This window comes from Equus asinus, chromosome 3 (genome assembly GCF_041296235.1).
Source record: "Equus asinus isolate D_3611 breed Donkey chromosome 3, EquAss-T2T_v2, whole genome shotgun sequence".
Lineage (NCBI taxonomy): Eukaryota > Metazoa > Chordata > Mammalia > Perissodactyla > Equidae > Equus > Equus asinus.
In genome coordinates this window covers 102,196,509-102,215,441 of record NC_091792.1, presented here as the reverse complement: position 1 = coordinate 102,215,441, position 18,933 = coordinate 102,196,509, and the positions used below count along the sequence as shown (strand labels likewise).

The 18,933-nt window shown below is 39.7% G+C and overlaps 1 protein-coding gene across 15 annotated transcripts in view; it reads left to right on the top strand.

Moving 5' to 3' along the window:
* Positions 1–18,933, top strand: part of ART3 (ADP-ribosyltransferase 3 (inactive)) — a 117,897-nt gene that overhangs the window by 92,399 nt on the left and 6,565 nt on the right. For 8 of the 15 annotated variants that reach the window (XM_044766162.2, XM_044766161.2, XM_070505615.1 and 5 more), the window contains 7 exons: positions 7,316–7,348; positions 8,255–8,287; positions 9,274–9,303; positions 11,033–11,065; positions 11,673–11,705; positions 12,309–12,341; positions 13,684–13,716. In XM_044766162.2, coding sequence (XP_044622097.1) covers positions 7,316–7,348; positions 8,255–8,287; positions 9,274–9,303; positions 11,033–11,065; positions 11,673–11,705; positions 12,309–12,341; positions 13,684–13,716 — 228 coding nt within the window. Of the gene's footprint in view, positions 1–7,315; positions 7,349–8,254; positions 8,288–9,273; positions 9,304–11,032; positions 11,066–11,672; positions 11,706–12,308; positions 12,342–12,915; positions 13,023–13,683; positions 13,717–18,933 lie in introns of all 15 variants that reach the window. The other 7 variants (XM_070505624.1, XM_070505622.1, XM_070505623.1 and 4 more) reach the window with 2 other exon arrangements.

The following is an 18,933-nucleotide window of genomic DNA, read 5'->3' as shown; positions in this document are numbered from 1 at the left end:
ATTTGCCTCATCCCAGTACTGGCCCTGAGTTGCAAGTGAGTGAGACTAACTGTTCACCTTGAGAGGGCAGATGAAGACTGGAGTAAGTAAATTTGCGTTGAGAGGAAAAGTGCCCATTCCCCTCACCAACCCTACATTAGACTTGACCAAAACCCAAGTCACTTGGAGCCAGTTGTACTAGCTGATGGGACCTGATTGTAGGCATGCATCTCTTCCCAATTCCTCATACATTACAGTAGCTTGAAATTGGCCACGGTTAAATGAAGACCCCATCCCCAACCTCAGAATCTGTTCAACTTTACCAGCACATCACAGCCAGAAACCCAGTTGTAGGTAGGCTGACAAAATGATACCACTTTTGGTGCTCCTGATACATTCAGTCAAATGCCATTTTTGGAGGCATTGGTTATACAGAAGCCCTGGCTGCAGTAGCTACAGGCCAGATCAGTAACTAGTATGTGGTTGATGGACACAGATGGGCAGTGGAGCCCACAGAGTCCATGTTTGTGAGTAGGATTATGATAAACAAAAGAGGTGGAGCCATTGGGTTGATTCAGAATGAGCCAGGGCTCAGACCAGCGTGGGGTAGTGCGTTACGAGCACCATTGAAGAAGAGGGCAGAGGAATGGACACACCTCTGTGGACTTGCCCACAAAGTCAGGCAGAGGCTACATAGCATGTTAATGTTCAACCACAGATGTCTTTGTGGAGGCTCACTTGTACTGTTTGTTTGGAGAACTCTGACAGTCAGGCACTTGATCGTGTTGGTTTAACTCTAAACTGGCATCTAACCAATGTCTTCTGCTGCCATCTAGAGATAACTAATGGGAACTCAAGGTCAAAAACTCCCTAAAGTGATCATTAAAGCTAGGCTGTTTGAAACACTATTAAGTATAATAACCAGGGGTTTTAAAACCTCAAGCCAGAAGAATATAATCAGAGCATTGTTCCATTGTGACTGAATATAACTCTGGATGAGAAAAGACAATATTTCTAAAAGAGCTGAAAAACTTAGGGGGCCGGCCTGGTGGTACAATGGTTAAGTGTGCACGTTCCACTTCAGCGGCCCAGGGTTTGCCAGTTCGGATCCTGGGTGCGGACATGGCACCACTTGGCAAGCCATGCTGTGGCATGCGTCCCACATATAAAGTAGAGGAAGATAGGCACGAAAATTAGCTCAGGGCCAGTCTTCCTCAGCAAAAAGAGGAGGATTGGGAGCAGATGTTAGCTCAGGGCTAATCTTCCTCAAAAAAAAAAAAAAACACAACACTTATACTGTACTAAATTTAGTGTGCTACCACAGCACTTGCTTATGATCTCCAACATAAAAATGTATTGTAGGCCCTACAAAAACTAGCTAAAAATATATTTCAGTTGGTTAGGAAGTGGGGAGATTATCCGTGTCCCATTAGATAATATAATTCCTTGTGGTCAAAGATACTAATATTGCTATTACTCCAAGATTATGGGAGTGAATTGTGAGTAAATGGTAACAAAACCCTTTCTCCTTCCTCATTGGAAAATTATCACAGGTTAACCTTCTATACTGTTTTCCTGGAAAACTTGATGAAGGTGGAATGTCAGCTGTGTAATCAGGCTACATTCCTTATTGTTAAAAATGACCCCCTTAGAAAACTGCACTTGGGTTAGGAGGACTGGAGATGAATTATAAATACCTGGTGGGAAGCCATAGTTTTGGGATTCCCTGCACCTTACAGTGCAGATGTAATATAAGATTTCTACTTAGAAGCAGAGATAATGTACAGATCATCTCTTGAACTCTCGTTATTTTACTGAGCAGTTGGGCATAGATCATCTAGCATTTTGGACAAAGTTTCTATAGAGAGGGGCCAGGCTGTATATATGTTCTACATATTAATAGAGTTATGAGGGCAGGGATATCAAGGTTCCCTGGCTGGAAAAGTGACCTTGTTAGAAAGGAGGAGCCCCTGAACTCCAGTGGCTCCAGTCTATTTTGTTGAGCTTAATCAGACCTATTGAGGCAACTCTGCTAAGCCATCAAAAGGGAGAAAGAAGATGAACCTACAGGGCTATCTAGATTTATTTTTTATGAATCCACCCCCAGTCCTTGAGGGTTCGTTAAACATAAGTATCTTCATTGGTTCTGATTGACACTCTTATTTAGCCTTCCCTGGGACTAGCAAAGTTTCTATGCTGTTGTCTGGGATTGGGGCTTCAATAAGATTCCATGTAGATAGGCCAGATAGGAAGCGACATACCCATCACTATGAGGAATTCACATCATGAGTTAGTGCCTAGAACGTCCTCCAGATGTTCAGCCACCAGACTTGTTCATCCCTATCATATCAAAGTTCAACCAGAGAAACAGAATCAGAAGGAAATATATATTAAGTCATTAATTGCAAGGAATTGGCTAGCACAATTGTGGGGCTGGCAAGACAAGCCTGAAATTCATAGGTCAGGCTGTCAGGAAGGGCAGGCATGAGCTGAAGCTGCTGTCTGCAGGCAGAATTTCCTCTTCTTCTGAGAAGCCTTAGCTCTTCTATTAAGGCTTTTCAGCTGATTGAATCAGGTCCACCAGATTGTCTTGGATAATCTCCCTTACTTAAAGTTAACTGATTATAAACTTGAGTCACAGCTACAAAATACCTTCAAGGCAACAACTAGATTAGTGTTTGATTGAATAACTGGGGACTGTATCCCAGACAAGTTGACACATGAAACTGACCCTCACACCTATAGGTATTAGTTATCCATCACTGCATAACAAATTACTCCAGAATTTAGTGTCTTAAAACAACATTTATCATCTCACGGTTGCTGTGAGTCTGGAATCTGGGTGTAGTGTAGCTGGGTCTTCTGACTGTGGATCTCTCACAAGGCTGCAGTCATCCTAAGACTTGACTGGGGAAGATCTGCTGCCCAGCTCACTAACATGGTTGTTGGCAGGATTCAGTTCCTCGTGGGTTGTTGACTAAGGCATCAGTTCCTCATGAGCTGTTGGCCGGAGGCCTTGCTTGTTCCTGGCCACATAGGCTTCTCCGTAGAATATCTTGCAATGTGGCTGCTTGCTTTATCCGAGTGAGCAAGAGAAAGAGCAAGAGAGAGTGCCAGCACATCACAGTTTTTTGCAGCTCAATCACGAAACTGACATCTCATCACTTTTGCTGTCTTCCTTTTCCTAGAAGCGAGTCAGTAGGTTCAGTCCACACTCAAGAGGATTATATAAGGATGTGAATACCAGGAGGCAGGATCATTAGGGGCCACATCAGAAGCTTTCTACCATAGTCCCACCCCATTATAGTCCAAATTGTCCTTTTTCCACAATAATGCGTTCCATGGTGACATCTGTGGGCAGAGGAGAGTGACCACAAAACCGCTGGTAGCAAAGTCAGCATCCAGTTCCATATACTGGTGTTTTTGATCTGATCAGTGTGATCTGTCAAGTTTGTTTGCTGAGGTCATATGAAATATATATTCATTAACTGAAGTAAAAGCAAGTATTATATGAATGTCCATATATCCACTGAAGTCAGATCAAGCACACCCACACAAAAGGGAGAGGAATATACTTTTCCTCCAATTCCCCCTCTTCTCCAACCTCTAATTCCTGGTGCTTGGGAACTCAGCCAAGGCAGAGGTTGGTGTGCTTGTGTGCAATTTATAAATAGCTGAAGACAGCCAAACCAGTCAGCCCTGTAAAGATCTTTACTGGGGATTCTGGTAGAATTTTTCATTTGAAGGTCTGGTCCTCTATAAATTATTTCCTTACTGTGATAGATTTGCCTTTAGAGCCAGAAGCTATAATAGAGATAATGGCCACACACGCTTGATTTGCTGTGTTAGTCTCCAGGTGCTTTCTTTAGATGCAGTCACTTCATATGAGCATCCACATGAGTGACGTAAAGATTGAGTATGTGAGTTGTATTTGCTTAATTTGTTTCTGTAGAGAGGGACTGTGTATGGGTTTATCTTTAGTAATCCAGTTCTGGGTGTCTCAGTGGCCTGTCATACAGCTAGGGCATTTGTGTTGGCACATGAGTGTATGTAAAGGTAAATTTCAGTCAGTCCCAAAGTGGTGTGCTCCCTGCCAAGATCACCATCTGAAGTTCAGCTCCTCACACAGAGCCTCCAAAGCGATGAATGTCTTCATTACAATGGGTGGATGTAGCATTCCATTGGATTTGCCCAACCTGGGGGCAGGCTGTTTTGTTAGAGAACTCTGCTATCTTTTCAGGTGTGAAGTCTGTAGGTAAGGCCCCCATTGAGCCAGTAGTTTGGGTAAAGTAGTAGGTAAGACTTTTGTAATGTCTAAGGCAGAGGTTCTCAGACTTTCTCGGTTCATGGTGTCCTTAGTGTTGTCATATTGTTTTCACAGTGTCCCTAGGCTAAAAGAAACACGTAAAAGTTCCATTTTTTAAGTAAAGTCAAACAACTCAATAAATATTTATGTCCTAACATCTTAGTAGCCATTTGAAAAAATAATACACATAATTTAAGTACTGTTATTTTATTCTTAACCACAATAACTTGCTAATGGGGTGTATGTACCTGTTGGACACTGCACAGATTCTCAAACCTTGGAATCAGATTAGACACCACCTTATTTCCTGATCCACATTGATTTTCACATACATTTGCTTTTTTTTTTTTTTTAAAGATTTTATGTTTCCTTTTTCTCCCCAAAGTCTCCTGGTACCTAGAAGTATATTTTTTTTTAGTTGTGGGTCCTATTAGCTGTGGCATGTGGGACGCTGCCTCAGCATGGCCTGATGAGCAGTGCCGTGTCCATGCCCAGCATCTGAACCAGTGAAACGCTGGGCTGCCAAAGCGGAATGTGCAAACTTAACCACTCAGCCATGGGGCAGGCCCCTGAAAGCTATTAGGTTTTTTTTTTTTTTTTTTTGTGGAAGATTAGCCCCGAGCTAACATCTGCCACCAGTCCTCCTCCTTTTGCTGAGGAAGACTGGCCCTGAGCTAAGATCCATGTCCATCTTCCTCTATTTTATGTGGGACGCCTGCCAGAGCATGGCTTGACAGGCAGTGCATAGGTCTGTACCTGGGATTTGAACCAGTGAACCCTAGGCCACTAAAGTGGAATGTACGAACTTAACCACTGCGCCACCAGGCCAGCCCCTTCATACATTTGCTTTTTATCTCAACGGTTGCTGAAAACCCAGCTTTGCAAATATACGACATCATCAAACAGAATGTAACATGATATAACTTTGAAACTACGTTCTCCCTCAAGCTAGTAGTTCATGCAGTCTCTGCCAGACATTAAGTATGACTGTGTTTGTGTTGACATTTTAAAATATCCCTTGGTACCCCTGTGAATTTGCTATAGCATTCAGGCACACTTCTGCTACTGTTTGGGAACTGCAGCTCTAATAGATGGTCAGCCACCTGTTTGTGAAAGTGTCTAAGGCCTAGGAGCCAGGTTTAGTTCTTTATTGGAGGTAAAATTTCCATGTGACAATGGAACTTTTGGGAGTTGGTCCTTCTTTATGGGAAGTTAGTTTAGAGAGAAGCCATTGCACGGTAAGATACTAGGTTGGAGAGTCATGACAAAAAGTAGGCAAAAAGCCTACTCATAGTAATCTTGTGACTTTTTACAACTGCTGGATCTGTGGTTATGTTCCCTTTTTGATTCCCTATATATTGTGCCTTCTCCCATTTATTTCTGGATTGATCTCATCCATTTTTAACCCTGCTACTTCTTTAGAAACCTAAAGTAGTTTGATTACTTTGCTGCTGCTGAAAATGCTAATGGAAAATTAAATCCAGAGTCAAATAGGGAGGAGAAATGCAGTCTTGTATAAATGGATCTGTGTTAAACATTAAAAGATACCCTCCTCTACTACTGAGGAGGCTCTCAAAAACTCTGTGTATAAAAATCACTAGGAGTGCTTGTTTAAAATGCAGATGACAAGGTGTCATTCCCCAAAATTCTATATCAATAGTCCTGCCCAGGGTCCTGGAATTTGCAGTTTTAATAAGCACTCAGGTGATTCTGAAGTATGTGATTGGAAAACTACACTTTGAGAAACATGCTCTAATTTGTGCTACAGAAGAGATAAAGGCTTTTAAAATCCCCCAGTGCCTAGTCCCCAGGCTGAATCTCTCTTATTCTGTCTATAGCTTTCTCATCCACAACTCCCCTCACCTTTACCTTAACCTCAACCAAGCTGTCGGGTGAGACTTGCACTCATCTCCTGTTAAGGCAACATTTTGTAATAGTCTCAAGAACTCTTTTTAAAATTTCTAGCCTAGCCAAATACCTGAGGTTAGCCTCAGGGCACGATCCAGCTTCTAACGGATCTATACCATTTCCGGGACCAGTAGAAACTGGACTAAGTCACCTGGATTCTTGGTTAAGACTCCACTAATGGAGCAGGATTTGAGAGCAGATTATAGAACAGCACATCTCATAGTGACACCTGGCCTTCTCAGGGCCTCCACTTCTCTTAGATGGAGAAGTTCATTCTCAGCTGAACTTCCAGATTAGATCAGCGAGTTAGCCAGGCATGGAGAAGAGTATCTAGACCTACGTGTGGCATTCTGGGAAGCCCTCCATGGCTTGTGCTGGCACCAAATCTAAACACCCACTCAGTGATCTTCTTGCCTTAACTCTTATTGGGCAGGCCAGCAGATTCCCCTTTGAGTCAAGTCTCAGGGGAATCATTGCAGCACAGCATTGATGACTTTTTCTAGGGCATCACCAGCAAAAGGATCTAGGGCCTTATAAAGGTGCCTGTTCCTGTTCTCCGAAAATTGCAGATTTCCTTACATACAGGTCACTGTTCTGGGGCACACCAAATCTGTTTCTCTATATGAATGTGAAGGATCTTTTTCATATATTCAAGGATCTTGAAGTTCTGATTGAGATTCTTTTTCTCCAATGGATAGGAATTGTCATAGTACAGGGGTAGATTTGCTCTTGAGGACATTTAGTATCTGAAGAGAGGATTAATTGAACAGACAGGTAAATTTTCTCCTAACTTTTGCAGACTAATCATAGAATAGAATCATAAAGTTTTAGCTTTTTGTGGACCTTTGGAGGTCATTTGAAGCAATCTCCCAGTAAAAGATACAGATAAGAAAACTGAATTCCAGAAATGTTAGATGTTTTATCAAAGATCATACTGCTGTTTGGTGGCTGTACTATGAATACAAAAATGTAATTGTTCTGCAATTTGCATCCTGCTAAATTATGCATCTGATATACTACACACTAACAGGTTAGATTACCGATAGCCACAGACCAATTTGAAATCTTTACCAGGGGAGATTGTGTCTAACTGATAAAGCTTTATTTATCTTTATGTTTCAGGACTGAAAACTGCAAATTGTGTTGAGAACGTGGGTAAGATATGCTTTAAAGTGTTATCTCTGTAATGGGAATTTTATCAGTGTTATTTCTCACAGGTATGGGTCAGAGCCACCCTGCCATACTGTCGTAGTGTCAGCCATCATCTTCTCAAAGCTGAATTGTGCTACTGCTACTGCCTTTTCTGGTGGAGGATTCAGGAACCTCTGCTACCTGCTTGTCACCCCACCCCCATCCGCAACCTTGCCCACGGCTGTTCTCTCAAGCACTGCATTTGTCTTGGGAACGCAGAGACCATGCCACTCTCACCCTAGCCTGTCTTTCCAGGAGCGTAAGGATTCCTGAATGTTCCTACGTGACTCCTATACACAGAACTAGACTCATATTCCTTTGTTTTGCTATCTTGGGAAAATAACATTTGGGAGACTAATGAAGGAATAGAGTGAATATGGCTCGGGGGTTGGGGAGGAGACAGAGTGGTAATTTGGTCTGAGGGAAAAATAGGAGGATGTAACAAAAATCTCTCTTAGAGGACCATGGGAAAGATTTGGGAAGGTAATTCTAAAAGTATTTAGGAACAGCATTATCAGGGAGGCTCAACAGATTTAAACCAAAGTTGCCAGAATATGCCTTGGGCTGATGTGTGCTTTGGGTGGATCCTTTTGAAGATTTCCTTATTAAAGAGTTTGAAAATAAGGATCTGTTTCTAGCTGTCTTCTCGGCTAGTTTTTCTATTAATTCTTCTTCATGTAGTTAAAATGAATCCACATCCATTTATTTTTGAGACTGAAAACTTATATTTCTCATACTACCATATATTGTATATATCTTAAATGTAAGTCAACTCATATCTTTATTATTAATAAGCGTTTAAAAATAGACTGAACCTGACATTCACATCTGCGCATAGTACTGTGAAATGAAAAGATATTTATATTTCAGAATATGTTCAACCCATCTATGTCTACAACCCTGGTAAGTATGCTCTAATTTTTAAAAATAATCCTTTCATGGATATTTAGTAGCTCTTTCCTGTTTAGCAAACTGTATTCTTAGCTGAAGAAAAAGAGTACTTTGCAGGTGTGAAGCAGTAACTTGGCAGATGTGAAGGGGAAAAAAAGAATCTATTCTGGGGGAATTTACCTCCCTACAAATGAGAAGGTTGGCCCTCTGGAGATCTGAATAATATGGAAACATCCTGGGGAATAACATGGGGGAACTGCAGAGCTAGTTGCTCTTGACAGGTCTGAGGGCCTCTTGTATGTATAGGTGTATATTCAGTCATTGAGATTAGCCTGTGTGAAACATCCAGATGACAGTAGAAAAGTAAGTTATTTGCATCTCTCAAATATGCTGATGTTTGGTATCATTTAACTAAAATATCTGGATGTTTAGATGCTTTTTTCCCCCCTAAGTTTCCACTTATGGTGATATGGCCCAAATTACTTATTTGCATTTAAGTTTCTTGTTATGTGTTTGGCCGATGTAATTACAGTAAGTTTTTCTTCACTGAAGAGAGAAGAGTCTCTGACCTTGCCTTAAGTATGCAGTTTACTTGATGTTTGGAAGATATTTCTTGTCCTGATGTGAAGCATTTCATGCCCCAGAGGACTTGCTTAGTAACACTTCTTATTGGCCTGTTGCAGCCACAGGTTTTACTGGTCATTTCACAGAGACCTTAGCTAACTCTTCGAGACAGACATTTTTCTAGCTCATTGAGATCCCCAGGAGACTTGCTGTATGCAGTGGTTTTTCTAAGCAGAGAGGGCCAGAGGAAGGTTCCAGCCAGTTAGCCAAGGTGCATTTAGACCCTGGCTGACATTTAAAATAACTAGCATTAGTTTACTGGATATACCAAGTGGTTCTTTATGGCCATATTACCTGAAAATTTTTAGTATAACTATAGTAACTCCAATTATGTTCTTCTATTGTTAAAACTGATGTTTCTTTTTATAACTTAGATGAGAAAAATCAGGTGCTTGAAGACCCTGGTAAGACATTTTCATAAACCCTGGGGTCTTATTACAATTTGCAGGACAGTTCCCTTAGAGGTAAAGCAGGTGGGCATGGTATGGCAAGGAAAAGTGGGAAGAAGGCAGAACCCACCTTAGCTTACTAGTTTGGTGTATCAGAGACCCTCCTGAGTTTCAGTCAGACTTCTTTATAAAGATGACACAGCAGCTGTCTCTGTGCCTCCTAACAATCCTTAGGTCATCCCAGCGGAGCAGTTAGAGACATGACATTAGGAACTACTTTTAGAGAACATACTATTTTCTGTTTTATGATAGCTGTTACATGAATAGAGAAAGGTGTGACTAATTATTCCACAAACTCTTGTGACCTAGGGTGTTGGGTAGGGGCATAAGAAAAGTGGCGTTTTTTCCTAAATTAAAATGATAATTTTGTGTATTTATTTTTGCTTCCAGCAATCTGAGCAACACATTAGCTATGTCCATCTGATTATTTAGTATATTGCAAAGTACAGCTCATTCCCAAGTTTTTCTTTGTCTGTTTTTAAAATAATATTACTCAGATGTCCTCAAGAGTGGTGAGACAGGAACACTCTCATAAATTACTGGTGAGATTATAAGTTGGAACTTTTCTGGAGGACAGTTTGATAGTACGTATTGCTAGCCTTAAAAAACCCAGTTATTACACTTTTAGATATTTATCCTAAGGAAATAAATATTTGTGTACAAAATGAGTACAAAAAGGTTTGCACAGTGTTATGTAGCTAAAACTTATAAATAACCTCGTGTCCAAACGGTTGGGTATTAAATAAATTAAATTATTTAGCCATATTATGAAACACCAAACAACTTAAAAATCATATTTTTGAAGAGTATTTAAAGATATAAGAAAGTACATAATACAGAGTGGCAAATAAAAATAAGATATAAAACAGCATATAGAATATAATATCAACTTTATTAAAAAATGCCGAAAGTGCAAACTTCCACTGGTAAGATAAATAAATAGTAGGGATATAATGTACAACATGACTCTAGTTAATACTACTGTATTGTGTATTTGAAAGTTGTTAAGAGAGTAGATCCTAAGACTTCTCATCACGTGGAAAAAAAATATTTTTTTCTTTTTTTTTTTTTGGTATTTGAGATGCTTGATGTTAACTAAACTTATTGTGGTAATTTCACAGAATATGTAAGTCAAATCATTATGCTGTATACCTTAAATTTATACAGTACTGTATGTCAGTTATATCTCAGTAAAACTGGAAAAATGCTAAAATAACATATACGTGCATATACGTATACATAGCAAAGAGATTGAAAGGAAATACACCAAAAATATTAAGAATGAGTAGCTCTGAGATCTGGGATTATGAGTAACTTTTAATAACTTCCTGTGTTTTCCCAAATTATCTGTAATTATAATGTATTATTTATATAATCAAGAAATTTTATTTTGTTTTTAAATATATCATGACAGATTTAGGTCACAGTCTTTGGATTGAATCTAAAAAAAAAAATCGACGAGAGTTGTTTCGCCTAATCTAGGAGAGATGCTGGATCACCAGCCATAGTTCTTGCCATAAATTAGGTACCAGTGGGTTAAATCTTCTCCCCTTTTACCATGTCCCTTGTCATTTCTAAAGCTTTTAGAGTTTTCCACTGTAAATAGCCTTATAAATATATAAGGTTAAATTAATTTTCAAGGTGATTGCATTTTTAATTACATAGTTTCTATTCTCACCTTTAGGAATGGAAAGCCAGGAGTCCACTGTCTTACCTGGTAAGTGATCTTTTTTACTTGCTCTTTGAAGCTAGCTGCAAGATTAGGAGGGGGGGACATGAGGACTCCTAGGACTAAGGACATGACAAGATACGGAGAGTGTGAGGAGTGAGTTAAGCCAGAACAGAGGGACTCCGTTTCTTGAGTGCTTATTATGTTCCACGCAGTATACTAAGCACTTTTACGATGAATCTTCTTTGATCATCACTTACTACAGACCTCCAGGGTATTTCTTTTGCATAAATAAGTAATTGAAACTCAGAGAGATTAAGAAGCCTGTCTAATCACAGAGCTACTAACTATAATGACAGTAGAGCTAAACCAAGCAGTCTTAAACCCAGTGCGTGTTTCATTTAAAAACTGATGTACTAAGACTGCCTTATGAAGATATGGTTGGGCCAGATCATGGAAATTCATGGAGTCCAGCTAAGGAGGTCTGGCTTTGTCCAGTTAGAGAATAAAGAGCCACTGAAAGGTGTTTTTGTTGTTGCTGTTTTCTCCCCTCACCCCTTTTTTTTCGGGGTTGGAGATAGAAGTAGTGTAGACAAAAGGGAGCACTAACAATGTAAGATAGTTAACACTAACCAGTATTCATTTCTGCGTTTAGGAATGAGGAGCCATGAACCCACTCAAATCCCTGGTAAGACAGCTTTCTGTTTATTCTCTGGGCCCACGTATGAGGTGAGAAGGATTCCCCTGGGCGTTAAGAGAATATTGTCATGAGACTATTGTTCATTAATATTTCCCTTCCAGCCACCTGCCTGTCATTCTACAAAGATTTAGCTGAGGAAGAGAGTAGAGAAAGTGCCTTTCCTCTCTAGCATTCCTGTGTTCCTGGAGCAGGAAAGTTAGCTCTGTTGGGGACATGGCTGAAGTGCAAGCTGCTGGGTCCTGGATGCATGTAGTCTAGCACCTTCCAGGTTCTGCAGCTAAAGTTACTCCGTAGAAACTTCAGCTTCATGCAGAAGCGGACTGTTGACTTTGGCTAACATTTCAGTGTCTAGGAAATCCAGGTAACAAAACATAGTATTCTTGTGGCATAGAGACAGTCTCACTGAGGTACCATGGCATAGATTTGCACAATGAGGGTTCATGTAGCCAGAACTTTTACATAAGAAAGCCAAAAGCTACAGTGCAGTGGGATCTTTGGTGCTTGTTATCACTTGAACTCATCAGACAAGAGTTTGAAAATTTTCCTTTCTGGAACAAACTGTAAGTCACTGAAAACTTCTTTCTCACTTAGGAATGAAAATTCAAGAACCTTTTTCACTACCTGGTAAGCAGTGTTAGGCATGCCAGTGGGGAAGCTGCCAGTTTGGGCGAGGGGCGGTTTAGACGTAATGGTCACTATTAGATATGCAGGGGAGCCTAAGTACTTTGCTCAAGATCACATGAGTGAGTGAAGGACCCAGGTCTCTTAACTTATGACCAAGTACCCATTCCTTAAGACTTGTGGTTCCTCAAGTGTTTTTCCAGTATATATATATATATCATGACAGATTTAACCTACTTTTAAGATATAACTATGAAAATGGGTATTTAAAAAGTGTGAGGCTGTTGTGGAGGGTTAGGCCATTGAGGGGCCTTAAGCTTCTATGGCCAGAGAAACTGAACAGTGACTCCTTTCAAGTTTCTCAGAAGGGCCTCAGAACTTATGCTTACAAGGGAGGAAAAAAATAAAAAGGCCCTCAAACTTAATTTTTTTCCTGAGACAAGGAGAAGTAAATAAAAAAAAAAAGTGAACACAGTGTAATATTTTACAGAGAGCTATGGACAGTCATAACACTTCTCCATGCCTCAGAATTGTCATCTTTCAAACATGGCTAACACTTGTCATGTTTACCTCACAGGGATATCTGTAAGGACTGTAAAAACCCAAAATCTGAGGGTGTGAGCCCCTGTGCAATACTTAACTCCTTTCTCCTGAGTTCGTGTAGTGTTTTGAAAGTAATTTTTGGTAGGTTTTGTTATTATGGAATGACCGTCTGTTAAAGAAATTAGATTTTTGGCATCTGCTAAATTACATCCATCCACACAGGGCTGAGCTTTGCCTAACATTGCTGTCTATGGAAACTGTATGCTGTGTACAGAAACAGCACGTTCACCGTTAATTACCTAAGACACAGACATAGGCCCAGAGACAGGTTCCAGCAGCTCTTTTATAGTCACCCAGATTTGCACTGTTGGATTTACTTGGCCACAACTTTGAAATGAACTTCTAATGACACTGAAGGCACAGCTTGTTTGTCTACAACTTTTTAGCTCTCTGGACCTGAGTTTGCATAGTACTGTCATTGGCACCTTATTAGGCACACTGGTTGGCACTATTATTAGACACACTTTGCAGGCTGTGGGGGATGAGCATGGGCTGTGTAGACAGACTGACCTGGCTTCATGAAGTCTCTCCTTTGCCACTTTCCTCTGGGTAACTTTGTATAAGTTACTTCACTTTTCTACACCTCTACTTCCACATCTGTAAAATGAAGAAAACTTCTGTCTTGCAGGACTAATTGGTGTCCTAATGAGCTAAAGTACTGGCAAAATGAATGGTAGTTTTAAAATAGTAGTAAATGGTAGCTGTCTTAACATTATTATCTGAAAATCTCTTTCTCATTTAGGAGTAAAAGTGGTACAACCGGACGAAAAACCTGGTAAAAAATTCTTTTTGTTTTATTTTTTTATTAAAGTATGGTTGACATACAGTATTGTGTTAGTTTCAGGTTTAAAACATACTGACCCAACAATTATATACATTACCAACATACATATACGTACATATACACCCTGATAAGACTACTGACCATCTGTCACCATACAAAGTTATTACAATATTGTTGACTGTATTCCCTGTGCTGTATGTCACATCTCCATGACTTGTTTATTTTATGACTAGAAGTTTGTACCTCTTAATCCCCTTCACCTATTTTACCCACCAACCTCCACTCTGGTAACCACCAATTTCTTCTCTGTACCTGTGAGTCTATTTCTGTTTTGTTTTGTTTGTTTTTTAGATTCCAGATATAAGTGAAATCATACAGTATTCGTCTTTGTCTGACTTACTTCACTTAGCATAATACTCTCTAGATCTGCCCATGTTGTCACAAATGGTAGGATTTCATTTGTTTTTATGGCTGAGTAGTATTTCATTGTGTATATACATACCACATCATCTTTATTCATTCTTCTACTAATGAACACTGGTTGTTTAGCAGTGTGTCGTTTAGTCTCTGCATGTAGGTATTTTTTCCATTTTTCTTCTTGTAATTGATTTTTAGTTTCATACTATTGTGGCTGGAAAAGATGCTTCATATGATTTCAGTCTTCTGGTATTTATTGATACTTGTTTTGTGGCCTAACATGTCATCTATTTTGGAGAATGTTCCATGTGCATTTGAAAAGAATGTGTATTCTGCTGTTTTGGGATGGAATGTTCTGTATATCTCTATTAAGTCCATCTAGTCTAATGTGTTTTTAAGGCCAATGTTTCCTTATTGGTTTTGTCTGGGTAATCTATCCATTGATGTACATGGGGTGTTACAGTTCCCTGCTATTATGATGTTACTGTCAACTTCTCCCCTTATGTCTATTAATAATTGCTTTATGTGTTTAGATAGTGCTTCTCTGTTGGGCAGGTATCTATTTACAAATGTTTTATCCTCTTGTATTGTTTGCTTTATCATTATGTAGTGCCCTTCTTTGTCTCTTGTTTTTGTTTTAAAGTCTATTTTGTCTGATACGATTATTATTACCCTAGCTTTCTTCTCATTTTGATTTGCATGGAATATCTTTTTCCATCCCTTCGTTTTCAGTGTGTGAGTGTCTTTAGATGTGAAGTGTGTCTATTGTAGGCAGCAAATATACATGTCTTGTTTCTTGACCCATTCAGCCACCCTGTTTTTTTGTTTTGGGGTTTTTTTGCTGAGGAATAGTCACTCTGAGCTAACATCTGGTGCCAGCCTTCGTCTTTTTGCTTGAGGAAGATTAGCCCTGAGCTAACATCTGTTGCCAGTCTTCCTCTATATTGTATATGGGTCGCTGCCACAACATGACTGCTGAGGAGTGGTGTAGGTCCACACCTGGAATATGAACCCATGAACCCGGACTGCCAAAGTGGAGCGCGCCAAACTTAACTACTAGGCCACGGGGCCAGCCCCACACCCTGTGTCTTTTTATTGGAGCATTTAGTCCATTTAAAGTAATTATTGATAGATATGTATTTATTGTCATTTTGTTAATTGTTTCTGGATGTTTTTGTAGTTCTCTATTCCTTTCTTCTTTTCTTGCTTTCTTCCCTTGTGTTTCGATGATTTTCTTGTTATGTTTGGATTTCTTTCTCTTTATTTTTTGTGTATTTATTATAGGTTTTTGATTTGTAGTTAGCATGAGGTTCATTTATAACAACCTATGTATATATCAGATTGTTTTAAGTTGATGATCTCTTAAGTTCAAATGCATTCTAAAAGCCCTACATATTTACTCCCCCCACCATGTTTTATGTTTTTGATGTCATATTTTACCTCTTAATTTTGTGTATCCTTTAACTTCTTATTGTAGATATAGGTGATTTTACTACTTTTGTCTTTTAACCTTCATACTAGCTTTATTTGTGGTTGATCCACTACTTTTAGTGTATGTTTGCCTTTACCTGTGAGATTTTTTTTTTCTTTTGTAATTTTCTTATATTTTGGGCCAGTTCTTTTTTGCTTAAAGAAGTCCCTTTAACATTTCCAGTAAGGCTGGTGTAGTGCTGATGAACTTTTTTAGTTTTTGCTTATCTGGAAAACTCTTTCTTGCTCCTTCCATTCTGAATGATAACCTTGCTGAGTAGAATATTTTTGGTTGTAGGTTTTTTCTTTCAGTACTTTGAATATATCATGCCACTCTCTTCTAGCCTGCAAAGTGTCTGCTAAAAGTCAGCTGATAGTCTTATGGGGTTTTCTTGTATGTGACTTGTGGGTTTTTTCTTGCTGCCTTTAAGATTCTTTAACTTTTGCTATTTTAATTATAATATATGTTGCTGTGAATTTCTTTGGGACTCTGTGTACTTCCTGGACCTGATGTCTGTTTCCTTCCCCAGGTTAGGAAAGTTTCCAGCTATAAATTTCTTCAAATAAGTTCTTTGCCCCTTTGTCTCTCTCCTCTTCTTCTGGGACCCCTATAATGCAAATATTAGATCACTTGATGTTGTCAGAGGTCCCTTAAACAATCCTCATTTAAAGAAAATTTTTTTCTTTTTCCTGTTCAGCTTGGGTGATTTCCTTTACTCTGTCATCCAGATTGCTGATCAGTTCTTTTGTATCATCTACTTTGCTATTGATTCCTTCTAGTGAATTTTTCACTTCAGTTATTGTATTCTTCATCTCTGATTGGTTTTTTGTATTTTGTAATCTTTGTTGAAGTTCTCATTCTGTTCATTCTTCTTCTGAGTTCAGTGAGCATCCTTATGACCACTACTTTGAACTTTTTATCAGGTAGATTGCTTATCTGTTTCAAGTAGTTCCTTTTCTGAGGATTTGTCTTATTCTTTCATTTGGAACATAGTCCTCTGTCTCCTCATTTTGCTAAATTCTCTTTGTTTGTTCCTATGTAATTGGTAGATCAGCTACATCTCCTGATCTTGGAAAAGTGTCCTCATGTAGGACATATCCTGTGGGGCCCAACAGTGAGCCAGGTGCTCCAAGAATGTTCTGTGTGTGGGCTGTGTGTACCCTACTGTTGTGATGGGGCTGTGACTGCTGCAGGTGTGCTGGTAGGCAGGATAAACCCCTCGAGTGGCTGACACTTTGTGCGGGCACACTGGTGAACAAGGCAGGCCCCCAGTGTTGCACGTTGTGAGGTCCAGGAATGTTGACTGTTGCAGGCATCCTATTGGGTGGGGTAGGCACTTAGTGTGGCTGGTTGTGAGGCCTGGTAGTACATGACTGCCTTGGGCATGCTGGTGGGTGGGGCAGACCCCCATGCCAACAGGTTAGAGGAGCAGTTCTAAAATGGCACCTACCAATGACATGAGCATGGCTCAACAAGGTCACAAAAATGGCTGCCGCCAGTGTCTCAGTTCCTGAGAGGAGCCCCAGCTCCTCCTGCCTCTCTGGGAGGCACTCCAAGCTTAGTAAGTGGGTCTCCTTCACCTGTGGACTACATCCTTTTCTATCTGGTGTTTTTGCACTGGTTTCTGGGTTGAGTGAGTCTGTGCATGAGCCCTTTAAGAGTGGATTTTCCTTTCCCTGTAGTTCTATAGTTTTCCTGGGCATATTCAACGTTGGTTTTCAAAGCCAGGTGTTTTGGGATCTTGTCTTTATTGTACTGGATCTAATGGTTGGGGTCCCTAATGTGGAGCTTGAATCCCTTGCTCCTCTGGGAAAAGCTTCTTATCTTTGAGATCACTCCCAACCATGAAACACCATGGCCAGGGTGTGGGTTTTTCCTCAGTGGGACCATATCTCTGCCTCTTCCACCTCTCTTGGTTTTGTCTTTTTTTGTGGAAGCTCTTTTCATCCAGTTTCCAGATTTTCAGAGGAAATTATTCCACATGTGGTTGTAGATCTGTTGTGTCTGTGAGAGATGAGCTCAGGATCTTCCTATGCCTCCATCTTCCACACACTCTCTAATAAATTTTTTTTCTCATTTTTTAAAATTTGAGTTCATAATAGTTTACATCATTGTGAAATTTCAGTTGTATATTATTTCCTGTCTGTCACCACATAAGTGCTCCCCTTCACCCCCTGTGCCTACCCCCTATGCCTACCCCCTACTCTCCTTCCCCTGGTAACCACTGAACTGTTTTCTTTGTCCATGTGTTTGTTTATATTCCACATATCAGTGAAATCATCTGGTGTTTGTCTTTCTCAGTGTGGCTTATTTCGCTTAGCATAATTTCCTCCAGGTCCATCCATGTTGTTACAAATGGGATGATTTTGTCTTTTTTTATAGCTGAGTAGTATTCCATTGTATGTATTTCCCACATCTTCTTTATCCAATCATCAGTCAGTGGGCACTTGGATTGTTTCCATGTCTTGGCTGTTGTGAATAGTGCTGCAATGAACATAGGGTTGCATGTATTACTTTGGATTGTTGATTTCAAGTTGTTTGCATAGATAGCCAATACTGGGATACCTGGGTCATATAGTATTTCTGTTTTTAGTCTTTTGAGGAATCTCCATACTTTTTTCCATAGGGGCTGCACCAGTTTGCATTCCCACCAGCAATGTATGAGGGTTCCCTTTTCTCCACACCCTCTCCAACATTTGTTATTTTGGGTCTTAGAGATTATAGCCATTTTAACAGGTGTAAGGTGGTATCTTAGTGTAGTTTGATTTGCATTTCCCTGATGATTAGTGATGCTGAACATCTTTCCATGTGTTTATTGGCTATCTGTATATCTTCTTTGGAAAAGCATCTGTTCACATCCTCTGCCCATTTTTTGATCAGGCTGTTTGTTTTTTTGCTGTTCAATTGCATGAATTCCTTATATATTATAGAGATTAACCCCTTATCAGATATATGATGTGCAAATATTTTCTCCCATTTGGTGGGTTGTGTTTTTGTTTTGATCCTAGTTTCTTTTGCCTTGCGGAAGCTCTTTAGTGATGAACTCCCACTAGTTTATTTTTTCTTTTGTTTCCCTTGCCTGAGAAGACATGGTATTTGAAAAGATCCTTTTAAGTTCGATGTCAAAGAGTGTACTACCTATATTATCTTCCATGAGTTTATGGTTTCTGGACTTATCTTCAAGTCTTTGATCCACTTTGAGGGTTTTTTTGTGTATGGTGTGAGATAATGGTCTACTTGCATTCTTTTGCATGTGGCTGTCCAGTTTTCCCAGCACCATTTATTGAAGAGACTATCTCTTTTCTCCATTGTATGTTCTT